The sequence below is a fragment of the Neomonachus schauinslandi genome, chromosome 3 (assembly GCF_002201575.2).
Source record: "Neomonachus schauinslandi chromosome 3, ASM220157v2, whole genome shotgun sequence".
Classification (NCBI taxonomy): domain Eukaryota; kingdom Metazoa; phylum Chordata; class Mammalia; order Carnivora; family Phocidae; genus Neomonachus; species Neomonachus schauinslandi.
Genome location: NC_058405.1, coordinates 171,295,111 through 171,311,127, shown reverse-complemented (window position 1 = coordinate 171,311,127; position 16,017 = coordinate 171,295,111). Strand labels below are relative to the sequence as shown.

At 37.5% G+C, this 16,017-nt stretch overlaps 1 protein-coding gene across 1 annotated transcript in view; it reads left to right on the top strand.

The window, feature by feature from the left end:
* The window catches only part of ABCA12 (ATP binding cassette subfamily A member 12), a 168,926-nt gene that overhangs the window by 51,573 nt on the left and 101,336 nt on the right, over nt 1–16,017 (top strand). Inside the window, 3 exon segments of the mRNA XM_044913734.1 lie at nt 2,327–2,480; nt 11,332–11,423; nt 14,498–14,595. Coding sequence (XP_044769669.1) covers nt 2,327–2,480; nt 11,332–11,423; nt 14,498–14,595 — 344 coding nt within the window.

The following is a 16,017-nucleotide window of genomic DNA, read 5'->3' as shown; positions in this document are numbered from 1 at the left end:
CCATACTATGGTGAATAAGTGCATGCTTAATAAATCAGTGATTGTTGTTGCAACAGACTTCCTTATCTTAATGAGTGTATGGTTCTTAGTTAAAAGGTGATGGTAAGATAAATAATGGAGGCAGTCCATGCTGTGCATGGCACTGTGTTTACTATAACATGTACACACCCAAACCAATTCCTCATTTGAATGAACCCATTGTAACAGGTTAAATATTAGTTGTCAGAAAATCCATGTGAAGCATGAACTGTCTGTACTTTGAACATTGTAGGACTTTTAAAAAGGTTTTAAAGCAACCCTGTGATGAATTTTCCTATAAAGTAGACTTATCTATCGTAACCACAGTGAGGAATCTTGTGGGTTTAAACGCTTCCAAATTCCTCTCTTAATAATTTGAAAGTTATAATCAATGCCAGAGAAACTAAAATTGGATGTCATGTGCCACCTCTTTTCAGATATTCTTCCTATGATGTCTTTTCCCTTTTTTTCCCTTCTCTTCCTGTTGGATATGGCTTCTCGCGAGCTGTTGTTCTCAGCACTGCCTGGCTCAGCCATACCATCACCTTGATAAATGGAATAAGCAAAGGAGTCATCTGCTTCTGTTGCCCTACTATCAGCTTTCCATTCAAAGGACCCACTGCATGTGTTTGAAGTCAAATAGGAATAAGACCATTGGCAGACCCACACTCTGGGGGAGCAGCTGCAGCTGGGATCTATGTAGTAGGGTAGATCACCATTAGTGGTGAAATTTTACTGCAGAATTGTAAAGGTCTTGCTGTATGCAGTCCATTGTGGCAGAATTTTGATAGACAGGTGATGTGAAAAGTTAATGGGCAATTTGACTGCTACTCTCCAGTTCATTCAGGAAATTGCACTACAGTGAAAACAGTGAAGGTCCACTTCCCAGTGAAGTTTTCACTGGGTTTAATGTTAGGAGAGACACCATCTTCCAACCTCTCTCCTTTTTTTCCTCTTTACTTCTGGCCAACTTTCTTATCGCCCCTTCCCTTTTATTTCCAATTTTCTGTATGTAGAGCTGTATTTAAGTTACTTAGATCAAATTTCTATCTATTATTTGCTCTACTAATATATTAATGCTTACTTAACCATGTTGCTCTTACTATTTTCTTTTTTTTTTTTAACCTTTCCTCTTCCTTTTTATAATGAAAACAGACTTGTACTGACACCCTTTTTGACAGATTCATGAAGAATTTAAGGTTTTGCTTTTTAATTTTCAGTTTGGAATTATTCTTAGTTTCTAAACCTACCTTTTTTGAAAGTTCATTGTCTCCATATACTCCCCCAAAGAGGAACCTAGTGTTTTAATATTAGACCTAATTGCAAAAAGGTTTGTGCTTTACAGTTTGCCTATTTCTTGACATGTATATACCATCATCATATTTTATAAAGCAAATGTTAGAGTGAAGTTACAAAACTCTTTACTCTTACAGTTCTTGTTTTCTGTGATCTTAATTGGGAGAATTTATTTATTCCATTATTATTGGTTTTTAAATAGGAAAAAAATATTGTGTGTATAGGATAATTAATCCTATTTATGTTATGTTAAATTTTGAGGAGACCAGAAATACTTCCTGGTATCTGGAAGATTGGCTGCATTTATAATGACTTTGATAACAAAAGAAGACATGTACATTGTGGGAAAAAATAGTTACTATATAGTTAAACAAAAATAAATAAAAATCATGTGAAATATACCTCTGAGGAAATCCCTCCAGGTTTTTTGTTTTGTTTTGTTTTGAGAGAGAGAGATAGCGAGAGAGAACATGAGCAGGGAGGAGAGAGAACATGAGCAGGGAGGAGAGAGAGAAGCAGGCTCCCCACTTAGCAGGGGGCCTGATGCAGGGCTCGATCCCAGGACCCTGAGATCATGACCGGAGCCGAAGGCAGACGCTTAACTGACTGAGCCACCCAGGTGCCCCTGTTCCAGGTTTTTAAATATACATTTTTTTTTTAAAGATTGTTAACTATTCTGGTCATGCTGTTTTCTGATCTACTCATTTTAATTGGCAAGATATTATAAACATTTTCTATATTATTTAACAACATTTTTATTAGCTGCATTGTGTTTTATGATATGGATATACTGTGATTTATTTTTAAAACACTCTAGCGGACATTCTTGCAGCTAATTCCAGGAAAAGAAATTTGTAGGGCAACAGGCATTTTTACGTCTTTTGATACATTAGTGGACCCAGATGGTCATAATCCAGAAGGTAATTTCACAAAACAGAATTACTACACGTCCTTCCCTTCCAAGGCAAATGCCATAGTGATGTAATTATTGTATTTTGTTTTTTAATTTCAGGTTACCTTGCACCTCGAAATCTTCCTAGTACTGGCTTCTTCCCGTTCCTGCAAACCCTACTCTGTGACACAGACTCTAAATGCAAAGACACACCCTATGGTCCAAAAGATCTGCTTCGTAGGAAAGGAATTGATGATGCACTATTTAAGGACAGGTAAGGGCACTTCCCAAGTGTGTTCAGTTGATTTGAGAGATCAGAATTTGTTTACTTATGAGATATTCAGGAAGCCCTCCTGGGTTAGATATAAGACTTTATTGTCTATGTCTGCAAATGTGGTGATCTAAATATGAATGAACAAGTTGGGTACACATTGAAATTACCATGTTTATGTGGGAGTAAGCATGATCTATTTTAGATGGATTACCCAAACTTTGCTTTTTAAGCTGGGTGGCCAAGGCATTCCTCCTTAACTTCCCTCAGAGATTCTCTATTCCACCTCAAATTGTCAGTGTCACTTTGTCCTAAGCTTGATCACAAGCTTCAGATATAGGGCAATGTTAGGGGGCACTATCTCCTGGAAACATGACATATTTATATTACTCTATGTGGTACTTCCAGATGTAACAGAAACCAGGAGATGCAAATAAGGAAACTAAAGTTCTAGAAATCGGAGGTGCCTGGGTGGCTTAGTTGGTTAAGCGTCTGACTTCTGCTTGGGTTGTGATCTCAGGGTCCTGGAATCAAGCCCCGCATCTGGCTCCGCACTCAGCGGGGAGTCTGCTTGTCCCTCTCCTTCTCGCTCTGCCCCTCCCCCCACTCATGCTCTCTCTGTCTCTCTCTCTCTCTCTCAGTTGAATAAATCTTTTAAAAAATAAATGAATAAATAAAGTTCTAGAAATCAAAGTAATATAATTGAAAGTATACTTAATAAATAACAACCTTTAAATGAGGTTAATGGGTGTCCTATTTTATGGTGTGAGAGGCAGCTAAGAATAAAGATAATCTAGACCATTTTCAACATGACTATAATCTCAATTTTCTGTCCTGGGATTCTAAACCTAAAGAGACTCCCAGGAACCCACCCGTCTGAACTGAAAACAGTATTGTTATCTGAGTCAACCATGAGATAATTCTGGTTAGAGATTTTTTTTAAGTGTTTCTCAAGGAAAGATTATATTTATCTCTAATCAGAGATACTTGAGCCTGAAATTTAATTTAACTTCCTTGGCATTTAACACTATTTCTCTAGTGACATCATTATGATTTTGGTTATCAAATAATATGGGTGATACTTTCAGAGTAAGCAACTGTAAGCTGTTTAGCATAAAATAGAAACATACCAAGAATTGTCATGGGCAGTAGCTCAGAAAACACAATTGTTGAGTTGCTAATTCACGTTGGTTGTGTTGTTTCAATAAGTTAATGAGTCTTAATGCTTAAAACATTCTGGTGTTCCTTCATTAATTTGTTAATGTATTCAAGAAATAATGCCTGAGAAATTTCTCTGTGCCAGGACCTGTTCTAGGCACTATGACACAGAAGTGAATCAGACAAATCCTCTACTTTTTTGTTACTTGCATTCTAATGGAAAAGCAAGCAAAAAAATGAGCAACCAAATAAATAAATAGTATAATTACTGATAATAACAATAGTGCTAGCCAGAAAAGAAAGCAGGTTATGGGCTAGAAGTTGAAAGGTAGGAAGTCAATAGCGTGGCAGGAGAAGGCCTCTGCCAGCAGGTGGCATTTGAGTAGAGACCAGCAAGGACAGGAAGAGACCAGCGACAGCATAGGAAGAGAGTGTTCCAGGCAAAGCAGCAGCAGATAATCCTCAGGTGGTGGGTGATAAACCTGACCATTTAGAGAAACAGAAAGTTGGCTAATGTTGCTAAAACGTAGTGAGAGATGATACTTAGAGGTAGGGAATATGTCGAACAGAAACACGGGAGACAGAGCATGCAGAATCAAACATATAGGAAAAGGGAAGGGATTTGCATTTTATTTTTAGTATAATGAGAAACCATTGGAAAGTGTTAAGCAGGGAGATGACATGACATATTATGTATGAAACCAGCATGTTCTAAGTATATACAAGCATTACCTTAACTAACACCTGCATTACCTCTGCAAGGGGACCAAAAGCTAACTCGAGCCTATGCCCTCTTGTGTAATCAGAGTAGAGCTAAGACGGAAGCATGACATCTTGGTTGTTCAACATAATTCATAGTCTGTGTGTCCCCATGCGAGTGGTGAATTAGGCATGATCTGTGCCTATGTTCTAATAGGAAAGGGAATATATTAAACCAATCATCATAACTGGAGAGAGTACAATGAAGAGTACCAGAAGGATACTGAAGGAAGACACCTTCCATATTTAAAGCACAGAGAGCTTTCAGGTGGAGTAATCAGGTAGATCTTCACGAAGGGGTTGTTCCTGAGAGAGACATTTCATGAACCAAGGGTTAGAACAGACATGGGAAATATTAATGTTCTTATTAACAAATTGGTTTGCAGGTCTAGCTGGGGCTGTCAACTTTATATCTTTCTTTTTCATGAAGAACCAAGTTACAATGAGGGAAATTGTTAACAATATCTAAGACTACAAATGTACCGTCCCCAAAAGGAGTATTTTTCTGTGTGACATCATAGAGAACCACACTCACAGAGTTGCCTGAGATGAGCCACTGAGTTGGTTTTGGAACTAGAATCAAAGTCCAGCTTTATTTTATCCTCCGTTGATGATTCTCTGGGCAGATGACCATGTGCACTTTTTCTGTTTTATTCTAACTACCAGGTAGTTTGTCTAGCTCAAACTGTATATTGCTGTATATTCAGTATTTTCTCTAAACTACCAAGTAATTAGAACTTAGTTTAGAAAATTATGTACTATAATAAAATTGCATTAATGATATTTCCCACCATGCTATTAATTTTTATGGTTTATACGGCCGTGCAGTGAAACTGGGGCATGGCTACTGGGTAAGTGGTTCCACTAAATTGCTTCCCTTTGGTAAAGGAAGATTATTAAGAAACAAAACAGTCTTCTTTTTCTGTTTTGTAAGTGCAGGGAAGAAAATGCCATCTTTGGCCTCATCAAAAGAGGCTCACCATGTTTATTTTAATAGGCTGCTCTTCTTAAAGATGTGATCACACGGCTGCCTCTGCTTGCTGGCCAGTCACCAAGGGTTTCGATGTTTTTGCATCGGTACCAGCCTTCTGTTATTAAATTCATACTTCTTTAGGCATTAGCTTCAGGATGAGGTGCTTTAAAATAAAAATCCAACACCGTACTCAGCATCAGCTCGAACTAGCTGTCTGGAAAAAGAAACATTGTATTTATGGGTTTTCTTGCTTTGTACAACTGATGATCCAACGTCACAAGACTTACCCTTGTGGTCCTTCCTCCCTCTACACTGCCTCTGAGAATGTATCAGAACAGTGGGAGGCCCTGGCTGGGCCATCGTTCACACAGCTGGTGAAAGTTGAAAATCATCCTCCAGAGCTCACAGGGTCGTTACTGGGAGAAGTGGTTCAGCATTCCTGAGAATCCCGTAGGAGAACTGCCTCTATGGATTTGCTCCCCTATCTCTGTCATGCCAGCACACATCCATGACCTGTGGTTTCCAAACTCATACCTCTGCTCCTATTGGCTTAGCCGGAACTTTTAATAGAGCTAACTGTATGTTATTCAGGGATAATTTTATTTTTTTATTTTTTAAAGATTTTATTTATTTATTTATTTGAGAGAGAGAGAGAGTGCGAGTGCAGGGAGGAGCAGAGGGAGAGGGACAAGCAAACTCAGCACTAAGCGCAGAGCCCGATGTGGGCCTCGATCTCCCAACCCTGAGATCATGACCCAAGCTGAAATCAAGAGTCAGATGCTTAACTGACTGAGCCACCCAGGAGCCCCCAGGGATAATTTTAAAATGCCAAGGCTTTTGTTTAGTACTGGAAACTATGGTTGTGTTTAGAAACTGACCTAAAGATATCACTGGGAACGTAAAGTAAGTGGAAGTAGAACAGATGTGTGTCCTCATTTGACTATAAGGATGACAGGGGATGTGTAAGTCACATGCTGTATTAACTTCAGAGTAATTTATAACCATTTTGTAACCGTTCTAGAATCATTTAGCCATGTAAAAAATAAAGGGTTAAAGTCACTATATACCTGTGTAATTATTCTGGGGAAAAAGGGGGAATATATAAAAAGTTTAACTAACACTTAGAGGCAAAAAAGAATGTCAGAATTTTCTTTCTAGGACTTGCCATATGTGTCTTCTCTGAAAGCAGTTCTTTTTATAGACAAAATTTACCATGGCACACATGGATACCACCTACACAGGTAATCTTTCCCACTCACAGGAAATAGAGAGACATCTAGTATGAGTGAATAAATTCTACCATTATAATGATATCTATAAATGTGACATTTCACAAATGTTACTGTTGGTAGACATGTCTGAGAAGACGTAAAATGTACTCTGGGCCTAGTTTCCCTTCCAGTATCTTAAATTTAACATTTGAATCTGAGCTATTTCTTTTATTGAATTCCATTCCAAAATAGGGACCTATAAATGCCACTGAGGCAGAATCTACTTGTTCAGAATCATACAGGAGAATCCCTTAGACATCTCCATGGTACTGTACAAATGTCTGGGTCCCATAAAAGGTAGTTGATTGATCCCAGGGGCCACTTAGAAATTTAATTCAGACTTTCTTGCCCCACCTAGAGGGTTGGATTTTCTGGACTCATGTGAGCCTGTGTGCTGGATTCAGGGGGCTTCTAAGTTTTGCATTTGCTTTAATATTCTTCCCAGAAATATCCAGTATGAGATAGATTCTCGGAGACTTCCTCAGAGCTTTTGGAGTTCTTGAATAGGATTTTTTTTTTTCAGTATCTCTCATTCAAACAACCTCTAAGAAATTGGAAGGATTTTTTTTAACATTTTTTTATTTCAATTCAATTAATTAACATATAATGTATTATTGGTTTCAGAGGTACAGGTCTGTGATTCATTGGTCTTATATAATACCCAGTGCTCATTCCACCATATGCCCTCCTTGAATAAGATTTTTAAAACTCCTGAGTTCATCCTAGGGAGTGGGAATGGGGATGAGTCATCACAGAATAAATTCACTTATCTGTAGTAGCCTACTGCAGGGTTTCTCAACGTCAGCACTATTGCTACTTGGGGCCAGATAATTCTTTGTTGTGCTCTGCATTGTAGGATGGTCAGCAGCATCCCTGTCCTTTACCCCTTAGATGACAGTAACACTGCACTCCCCCTAGTTGTGACAAGCAAAAAATACATCTCCAGTCATTGCCAAATGTCTGCTGGGAGGAGGGGCCAAAATTGCCCCCAGTTGAGAACCACTCGTCTAGTGAAAAGATGAAGGAAAATGTTTAAGGTAGCAAGAGCTTTGAATTAAGGTTGTGATTCTAGAATCTTGCCCTTTAAGAAACACAAATTAGAGCTCTGATTTAGCAGCCCCTGTCATGTGTTCTCATTGTCCCCTGTGCATGTTCTTACTTAGCTATTATTATTAGTGTATTATAATCTCAACTCCTTATTTGACTATTCCATTGTGTTATATATAGTGGGAATTTAATAAATGTTGGCGAGTTAATCAATGAATATGGTAGGTACAGTGCATGATTATACATTATTGTCTGCCATGCCATTCCTGGGTGTTTTCTCTGTAAGGACCTATGCAGAAATAGATATGCAGCAATGGAGGACAGGCTAAGCTATTAAAAAAAATATGCGTCCTTAGCTATCTGTTCTTCCAAATGATATTCCTTATTATCTAGTATTCAATGCTTGCCATGTGCTAGGCATCCTCCCATCTGCCAGTGCAGTACACTGTAGTCTTTTCTGAAGAATTTTACAGCTTGAGAAGGGGAAAACTGATCATCACTACAAATGGAAAACTCCTTTTATAAGTATACTTATAAATAAGTAATAAATGAAGAAGGGATTACAAAACCCACAAAACCCTGGGTGAGATCCTTTGCCTTGTCCTACCTCACTAGCCAGTGCTTACAGGTCCAGATCTGTGAATAATAAGGGTACATCCATTTGGTGTCCAGAGATCTTGCAGTTTCTAGTATTCCAGAGGGACTATATCTGGAGCACAGATGCATAAGAACGGGACTTGAGCTCCAACCTAAAGGCTGTGTCTGTGCCATCATTTTTTGACAGTTCATATTGGTGAGTGCCTACAATGACAGGGCCCAGGCAGGCACTGGATGAGCACATCCTGAATGGTAGCACTCACAGCTCTTGCGAGGTAGATCTGTCATTCCTAGTTTGCAGATGAGGAAGGCAATGACCGAGGTGTTTTAGGAAGTGGCAGAACGGGGATTCCAAAGGTATCTTCTAACGCCAGAGCACTTTCTGCCACACCCCAGCATTACTGTCTCTTTTTATTTAATTAGCCGTCTGATCTTATGGTCTAATACTGTGCTAGGTGTTTGGAATAAGAAGATGAATGACACATGGTGCCTACTTCCAAAGACATCACTGCCTAAAATGGAGAAGTGGCAGGAATAGGTACACAAACAAACACAATGCACTAAAAAACGGTATGAAATAAGTATGTACCGAGTGCTTAAATTGTCCGAAATCATGGAAAGAGTACTGTTTCTCACCTGTCATTCCAAGAAGCATGTAGTGCTCTGTCTATAAGTGTGGTCATGCTAATGAGAAAGTTCAGAGATTACCATTAACTCAGTAGTACTGGCTACCTTCCTGCCCTGCATCAGTAATTTAATAAGGACTTAAAAAAATTAATTACCTTTGCTTGGGGGAAGTAAACTGCATTTCAATATATAACCTTAATTCATCTTTTTACCCACAGTGCTCTCTTGTACATTTATTTTGTAATTTCCATTTTAAGAGTTTAGAGGCAATAATTTTTGTCGTGCAGTGACAGTGGACACATGCCATCATACCACATTTTGCAAATGCAAAATAAAACTGGGGGGAATTTGTAAGCAGTTGAACCACAAAGCCCACTTGATATTCTGATCTCTCACCCCAACAAAAAGGCACACAGCAAGGCCACATACAAGGAGAGGGATCACCTCCCCACTCCAATAATATGTATGCATGGGTGACAATGTAAACATGGGTACTTCCTGGTCAAGGACAGGTCCTATTAGAAGAGAGGCCTCCATAGTTGCTTGTCTGGAAGCAGCCATTTTACAGTTGAGCAAATTTAGACCTGCTGAGCCAGCGGCTTGCTGGGAAAGGGAGGAGCTTGTCTTTCTTTGGTCTTTAAAGAATATTTGAAGGAATAGTTTTAGGGTGCTTCTCTGAATGTGAGAAGATGGGCAAGATGTCTTCTGTCTAGTATGCAGCTTTTGCTTCTCTAAACTTATATTTTCTTAGTTTCCTATCACTTCTTCTATTTTTCTCTCCTACTCCCATATATTATTTAGTCTCTGTTTTCTCTTGCTTCTTCTTTGCTCATGTTGATCTTTGTCATTCTCCCTTTGGTTTTTGTTGCTGTCCCTATTCCTTAAAATTTTTATGAAGGCAGTTTTCCCCTTTATTTTTAAAATGTGTTGATATTCAGTAGACTTCCTTATAGTATTTCAAGCCTAGCTAAAAAAAAAAATGTTGAGAAAAAGAAAAGTGAACCCGACTTTCTCAAACTTTCTAAAACTTCTGTTGAGAGAAGGGAAAATGTACAGGTCAGTTCTTATTTTTATCTAAGCAGTTTTCCCATCCAAATAGTCAGCATAAGGAATGTAAAAAGATTTAGGGGAATACAGTCATGGTCATGAATAATTCAAATATACATTAAGAATGCAGAACTTTTAGAGCAACCAGTACATTTTATAGAGAATATTGGAAAAACACTAGGGAATGAAAACAAATATCACCTCCTCTTGTCATTTTTACTAAAAGGACACACTAAAAAAAAAAAAAATCCCAATTATAAGTCACAAAGTACCCTGGAACCATGATTCAGATCTTACTTCTAAAAAGGTTAAATTGAACCACAGCAGTGAGTAGAACTTCTTGCTTTTCACTATTATATTTTTATATCCATCCTTATATACCTTACATAAGCTCTTTTATAAACAACTACATGAAATTCACCAACTTTTAGGAATTCCGAAAAGTATTCACATCCAGGCATCTGAACTGATTTCACTCTTGAAATATATACATTTATTTTAGGCACTTACTTTAATTACATCAGGTTTTCAAGAAAATATGATTATCTCCATTTTGATAATCAACTAAACAGGCAGTGAGTTTTTCAAAAGAAGGTTACTAAAGGTCCAGTAATGTTTTCTTCCAAAAGCTAGTGTGATCACAATGTATGGAGATTCCTGGCACCACAATGCTATTATTACCACATTGATACATTCAGTACAATAAAAGATCTACTTACATCATTATACATTCCTTTAACACCTGGTGCCACCTATAATGACAACAGCCACAGAACTTGGCACAGACTGGATACTCAATAAATGTGTGTTCTTTCCTTTCTTCCTTGAATCTGCCTTATAAGTATTCAGTTTTGATAGTCCTCAAAATGCCATCTGTAATTTAGCATATAAAACTTGTTTTTCTTTCAAGGTTGACAAATAAGCGTACCTTTGTTTCAGTCCCGGAAGCACCCTTGGGCTCTTACCTGTTTGAGATCCATCATCTTTTTAAAAGAATATATATATAAAAAAAATAAAAAATAAAAGAATATATATATTCTACATATACTATATATATGTGTGTGTGTCTCATGATTACTTTCAATATTTAGCTCTTATGTCTTTTTAAAATAATTTCCTTTTTATAAAATTAAAGTAAAAATAACTATTTTAAACCTCATCTAGGCCACTTTCTCTGAATAAAAATTTACCTTGTAGGAGCTCTTATATATTCACTGGTGTATGGTTAGGTGAGTTCTTCCATTATGATCCTAGAAAGTATATTAAAAATTTGAAAGTCCTCAGAGAGCCCTGGAATCTGCCACATAATACATTGCTGTAACTAACTGAAATTAATGTGGGTGAAGCTATAGAGTTCTTGCTTTTTCTTCACTAGTGAAATTCTGAGAAAGTCATCCAACCTGGAGAAGGACAGCAATTTATCACTCCAGAGCACCAAAGTTCCAGAAGGAAGGCACACATCACCAGGTAAGACATTCTCTTCTGTCGAGTTTAGAGCAGGCCTCTTGGAACAGCCAGCAAGGTCGAGTCTTTGAAAGGGTTATGCTTTTAATTTTTCAAACAGAGATAGAATGCCTAGAATATTCCCAAGAGATCTAAATGTTCCTTAAGGTTGCCTGAGTGTGGCAGAGCAATTATGCAAAGTTCTTGAGAATAATTGGAAATTAAGTTCTTACTAAAATACTTTCTAGGAGCAAAAGCCTAGATGGTACAAAATATGATGTTGAGAATCACACACTTTCCCAGAATTGGCTAGGGACTCCAGTCATCTGCGATTAGATGATGCTGGGATGGTTAGAAAGCCCAGTAATAAAAAAAATTACCATTTGCAACAATATGGATGAAACTAAAAGGTATAACATTAAGTGAAATAAGTCAGAGAAAGACAAATACCATATGATTTAAGAATTTAAGAAACAAAATAAATGAACAAACAAGGGAAAAAGAGAAACTAAAAAACAGATTCTTGAATACAGAGAACAAACTGGTGGTTGCCAGAGGGGAGGTGAGTGGGGCGGGTGGGGTGAAATAAATAAAGGGGATCACTCATCCTGATGAGCACTGAGTAATGTATAGAATTGTTGCATCACCATATTGTATACCTGCAACTAATATAACGCTGTGTGTTAATTGTACTTCAATTTTAAAAAAAGAAAAAAGTTATTGGATGTAATCTCAGAAATTTGCCCAAACTTCTCATTTTACAAAGGAGGACCCTGAAGCCCAACAAAGCCACATGTCCTGTGTGTGCTTACCATAGTCCTGGTTCTAGACCAGCAGCCAAGCTGGGACTCTTTCCACTATACCCTCCTTCCTCCCCCTCAGTGCTCAGTATCCCAGTCTCTCAGTGGGACTGTGTGCTTCCTTCACAGCCAGGCCAGGGGCTTCACACTTTAGTGCTCAGAAAACCTTCCCGCTGAGCTGCCTGAGCCTTACACCAAGTAATTCTGATGCAGATAGTCATGAGACACTCATTAGAAGCCATAAATTGGGAATAAACTCTCAAAACAGCAGGACTGTTTTACATTCATTTGACAAATATTTATTGGATGACTGCTATCATGTAATCTCAGTCCTATGTCCTGGGGATATATTAGTGAATGAAACAAAGATTCCTGTGTGTTTAGAACATGATTGGTGCTCTGGAAAAAAAAAGAAGTACTGTTAAAAATGCCATAGGATATATAAGATTCTATAACATTGTGTAAGTTGGTATAGCCACTGTGGAAAACAGTATGGAGATTCCTCAAAAAATTAAAAATAGATGTACCACATGATCCAATAATTCTACTACTGGATATTTACTCAAATAAAATGAAATACTAATTTGAAAAGATACATGCACCCCTGTGTTTATTGCAGCATTATTTACAATAATCAAGACATGGGAGCAGCCTAAGTGTTCACTGATAGGTAAATGGATAAAGAAGATGTGGTACACAAACACACACACACACACACACAGATATACACACACTGGAGTATTATGCCACCATAAAAAAAGGATGAACTCTTCCCATTTGCAACAACAGGGATGGACCTAGAGGGTATTATGCTAAGTGAAATAAACCAGACTAAGAGAGACAAATACCATATGATTTCATTCATAAGTGGAATCTAAAAAACAAAACAAATGAATAAACAAACAAGAAGAATCAGACCTATAAATACAGAAAACAAACTGATGGTTGCCAGAGGGAAAGAGGTAGGGGAACGCACAAAATAGGTGAAGGGGTGTGGGAGATACAAGCTTCCATTTATGAAATAAATAAGCCACAACAATAAAGGTCACAGAATAGGGAATACGGAATAAAATTGATATTGTAATAGTGTTGTCTGGTGACAGATGGCAGCTACACTTGTGGTGAGCACAGTATAACATATAGAGAAGTTGAGTCACTGTGTTGTATGCCTAAAACTAATGTAACATTGTATGTGAACTATAGGCAAACAAACAAACAAAAAACCATGACATTAAATAACATACCAATGCAAATAACCAAATGACAAAGGTCCTGCGTTAATGTAGTAGGAATACAGTAGTGAGTGGTTCTGAGGAGTTAATGTTCTGTTGTGAACGATCTGAGGGTATTTGGCTGAGTAGCTTAAAGCACAGCAGAAATAAGATCATAGTGTTGTGGTCCAGTAAGCTTTGCTTTGCTCAGTAGCCACAGATTATGTTTCTACCCTGGCCACTCATCTCACAAATGTATTGCCTGATCCAGAGGAATCAGTTGGTAAATTCTTCAGCCCCACAGGCGTCATAACAAAACCTAGGCCCTCCTGATGATAGATCACTGTATCTTTGAATACTAAGATTCTTTGCTGTGAGTATAACAAAGTATTTCTGTCCAAAATTGATAAAAGGTTAACATACTGGCTTACTGAACATCCATGCTATAGGTATGAACATAACCTTCTAGCTAATGCTCCTAACCCCGCCACATCATAAATAGTACTAGATGAAGCTACTTTGAGAATTACTTAGAGTATATTGTAGTTTGGACTAATTGCTTCATCCCATTTATTTGACCTGAAATATCTTTCAGAAAACACTTTGGGGAGGAAAGAATTTATGATCCTAAGCAGATTTCAGCCTCCCAATTGAATAATTAAAAAGAAAACCATTATCACCAGATGTGCATTGGCAGATCCTTTGAACAGATGCTAGATATGATGGATCTGTGGAGCTTGTTGAGGCACCTCAAATCCTCTAGGCCTGCACAGAAATGATTCACGTTATTAGGCAATAATATTGGTGATGAAGTTTAATGACATAAACTGGAATGAAAGCAAATGACATCTGAAGTGTTTGGAAAAAACCCAAGAGCAGACCAAAACCATCACAATTTTATGTGAAAAGAAATAATGACGGAATTTGCCATTTTGCCAATACAAAACTTTCATGGAAGATGCATATTTGAGCACATTCTTGTTGTGGGGGATGTAAGGGCACAAGTGATATTTATGGATTCTTATGTGAATCTGCCCATTTTTGTGTATCTGTTTAGAATGCTGATCTGTTCTTTCTTCTATTACAGCCATAGTATTTCCCAGTCCAAGTTCTGTTTTGGAAAATACTGGAACAGATACTTTCAATGGCAGTCAAGTCCTTGCCCGGATCCTTAGTTTGGAAAAGGTAATTTCACTCAGTTTTGTAATGGACTGATAATAAATAGCAGTTGAACAAATGCCTCTGAGGTTAACAAAAGGATCTCCCAAGTAGGAAGAGATTTGGAGTAGTATCTTAGGAAGATTCTTTTCACAGGAGCTCTTCCATAAAAAAGCTTAATTTTCAGACATTCTGAATTCTTTAAGGTCTTGGACAGTTATTTCTTTCTCTGTTAAGTGCCTTAATCAAACTTAAGATTTTCCTTTAGTAAGAAATAAGGTAGCATTATATGTAATCTTCTAACTTTCTGAAACAGGGAAGAAAAAAAGGGGTTTGACAGCAAATGAAGCTCTAATACTCACTAAACTTGCTGCCTCATCCATACAGATAATGCCTTTGGAAAATTTGGAGCTATGGAAAATATCTCCCTAAAGTAGTAAAATCCTTTTCTTTAGCATAGTTTGGAGAGCTTACCTATAGATCCTTCGTATTTTAAGATTCCAGATTGCAAAAAAAAAAACCAAACAACTTCTATCAGAGGCATAAACTGGCAGTCTGTGAGCTAAATGTGTGTGTGTGTGTGTGTATGTAAGGATTTTAGGAAATTGAATTTGAATGCCTTTAGGCAGAATGGGTACCCTTCTGTTGACTACAATCCCCACTTTTCCTTATTGTCTTTCATTCAGCCAGATTCATACATTTATTTGGCTGGCCCTTGCTTTATGTGCTCTTCAGAAATTAAAAAGAGATCATTTTTCAACATTTGCTAATAGACTCTCTCTGTCACTCACTATCTCTCTTTGTCATACACACATATGCATTTTAAATAATGTATTTATGTTTTATGCAGTAGACATTTCTTCCATCTGGATGGAACATAGGATATAGGACATAGCTTTGACTTTTATTCATATTCCAGTGATCATAACCTCTGCTGCTTAATATGTCTCTGTTAGTTACCTTTAAATTAACATCCTGTGTAAGTGAGGCATCTCAATAAACTGGTTTATGTAAATAAGCCAAAGGACAACACAGAAAGGGATTCCAAGAAAGGTATTACCCATCAAGGCAGTTCTGCCAGTGTTGGCTGAAATATAAGACTTTCCCATTCAGTTTATCTAGATGTTGAAAGTCTAGTTCCAACAAGAATAATATTTGAGATACCTGTAGCTCCCTATTTGGCATAAAAAAACCCCAATATGCCCAGTTAATTCCAATTTAAAGTGTCCCTAAATCAGACCAGTATGTAAATTAGAGAAAGTTATTTTATTCCATTCTATTTCTTCCATATTAGTTCCTAGAAGCACAAAGTCTTCATTGGATCAGTTAAATTCTTTAATATTTAGAGTAACAACGTTGTTCTCAAAAATACCGCTGTATTGTATTGAAACTCCCAAGTTCTCTTTCTCATATGGAATGAAATTTCAGAATTTTGTGAGGCCGCACAGA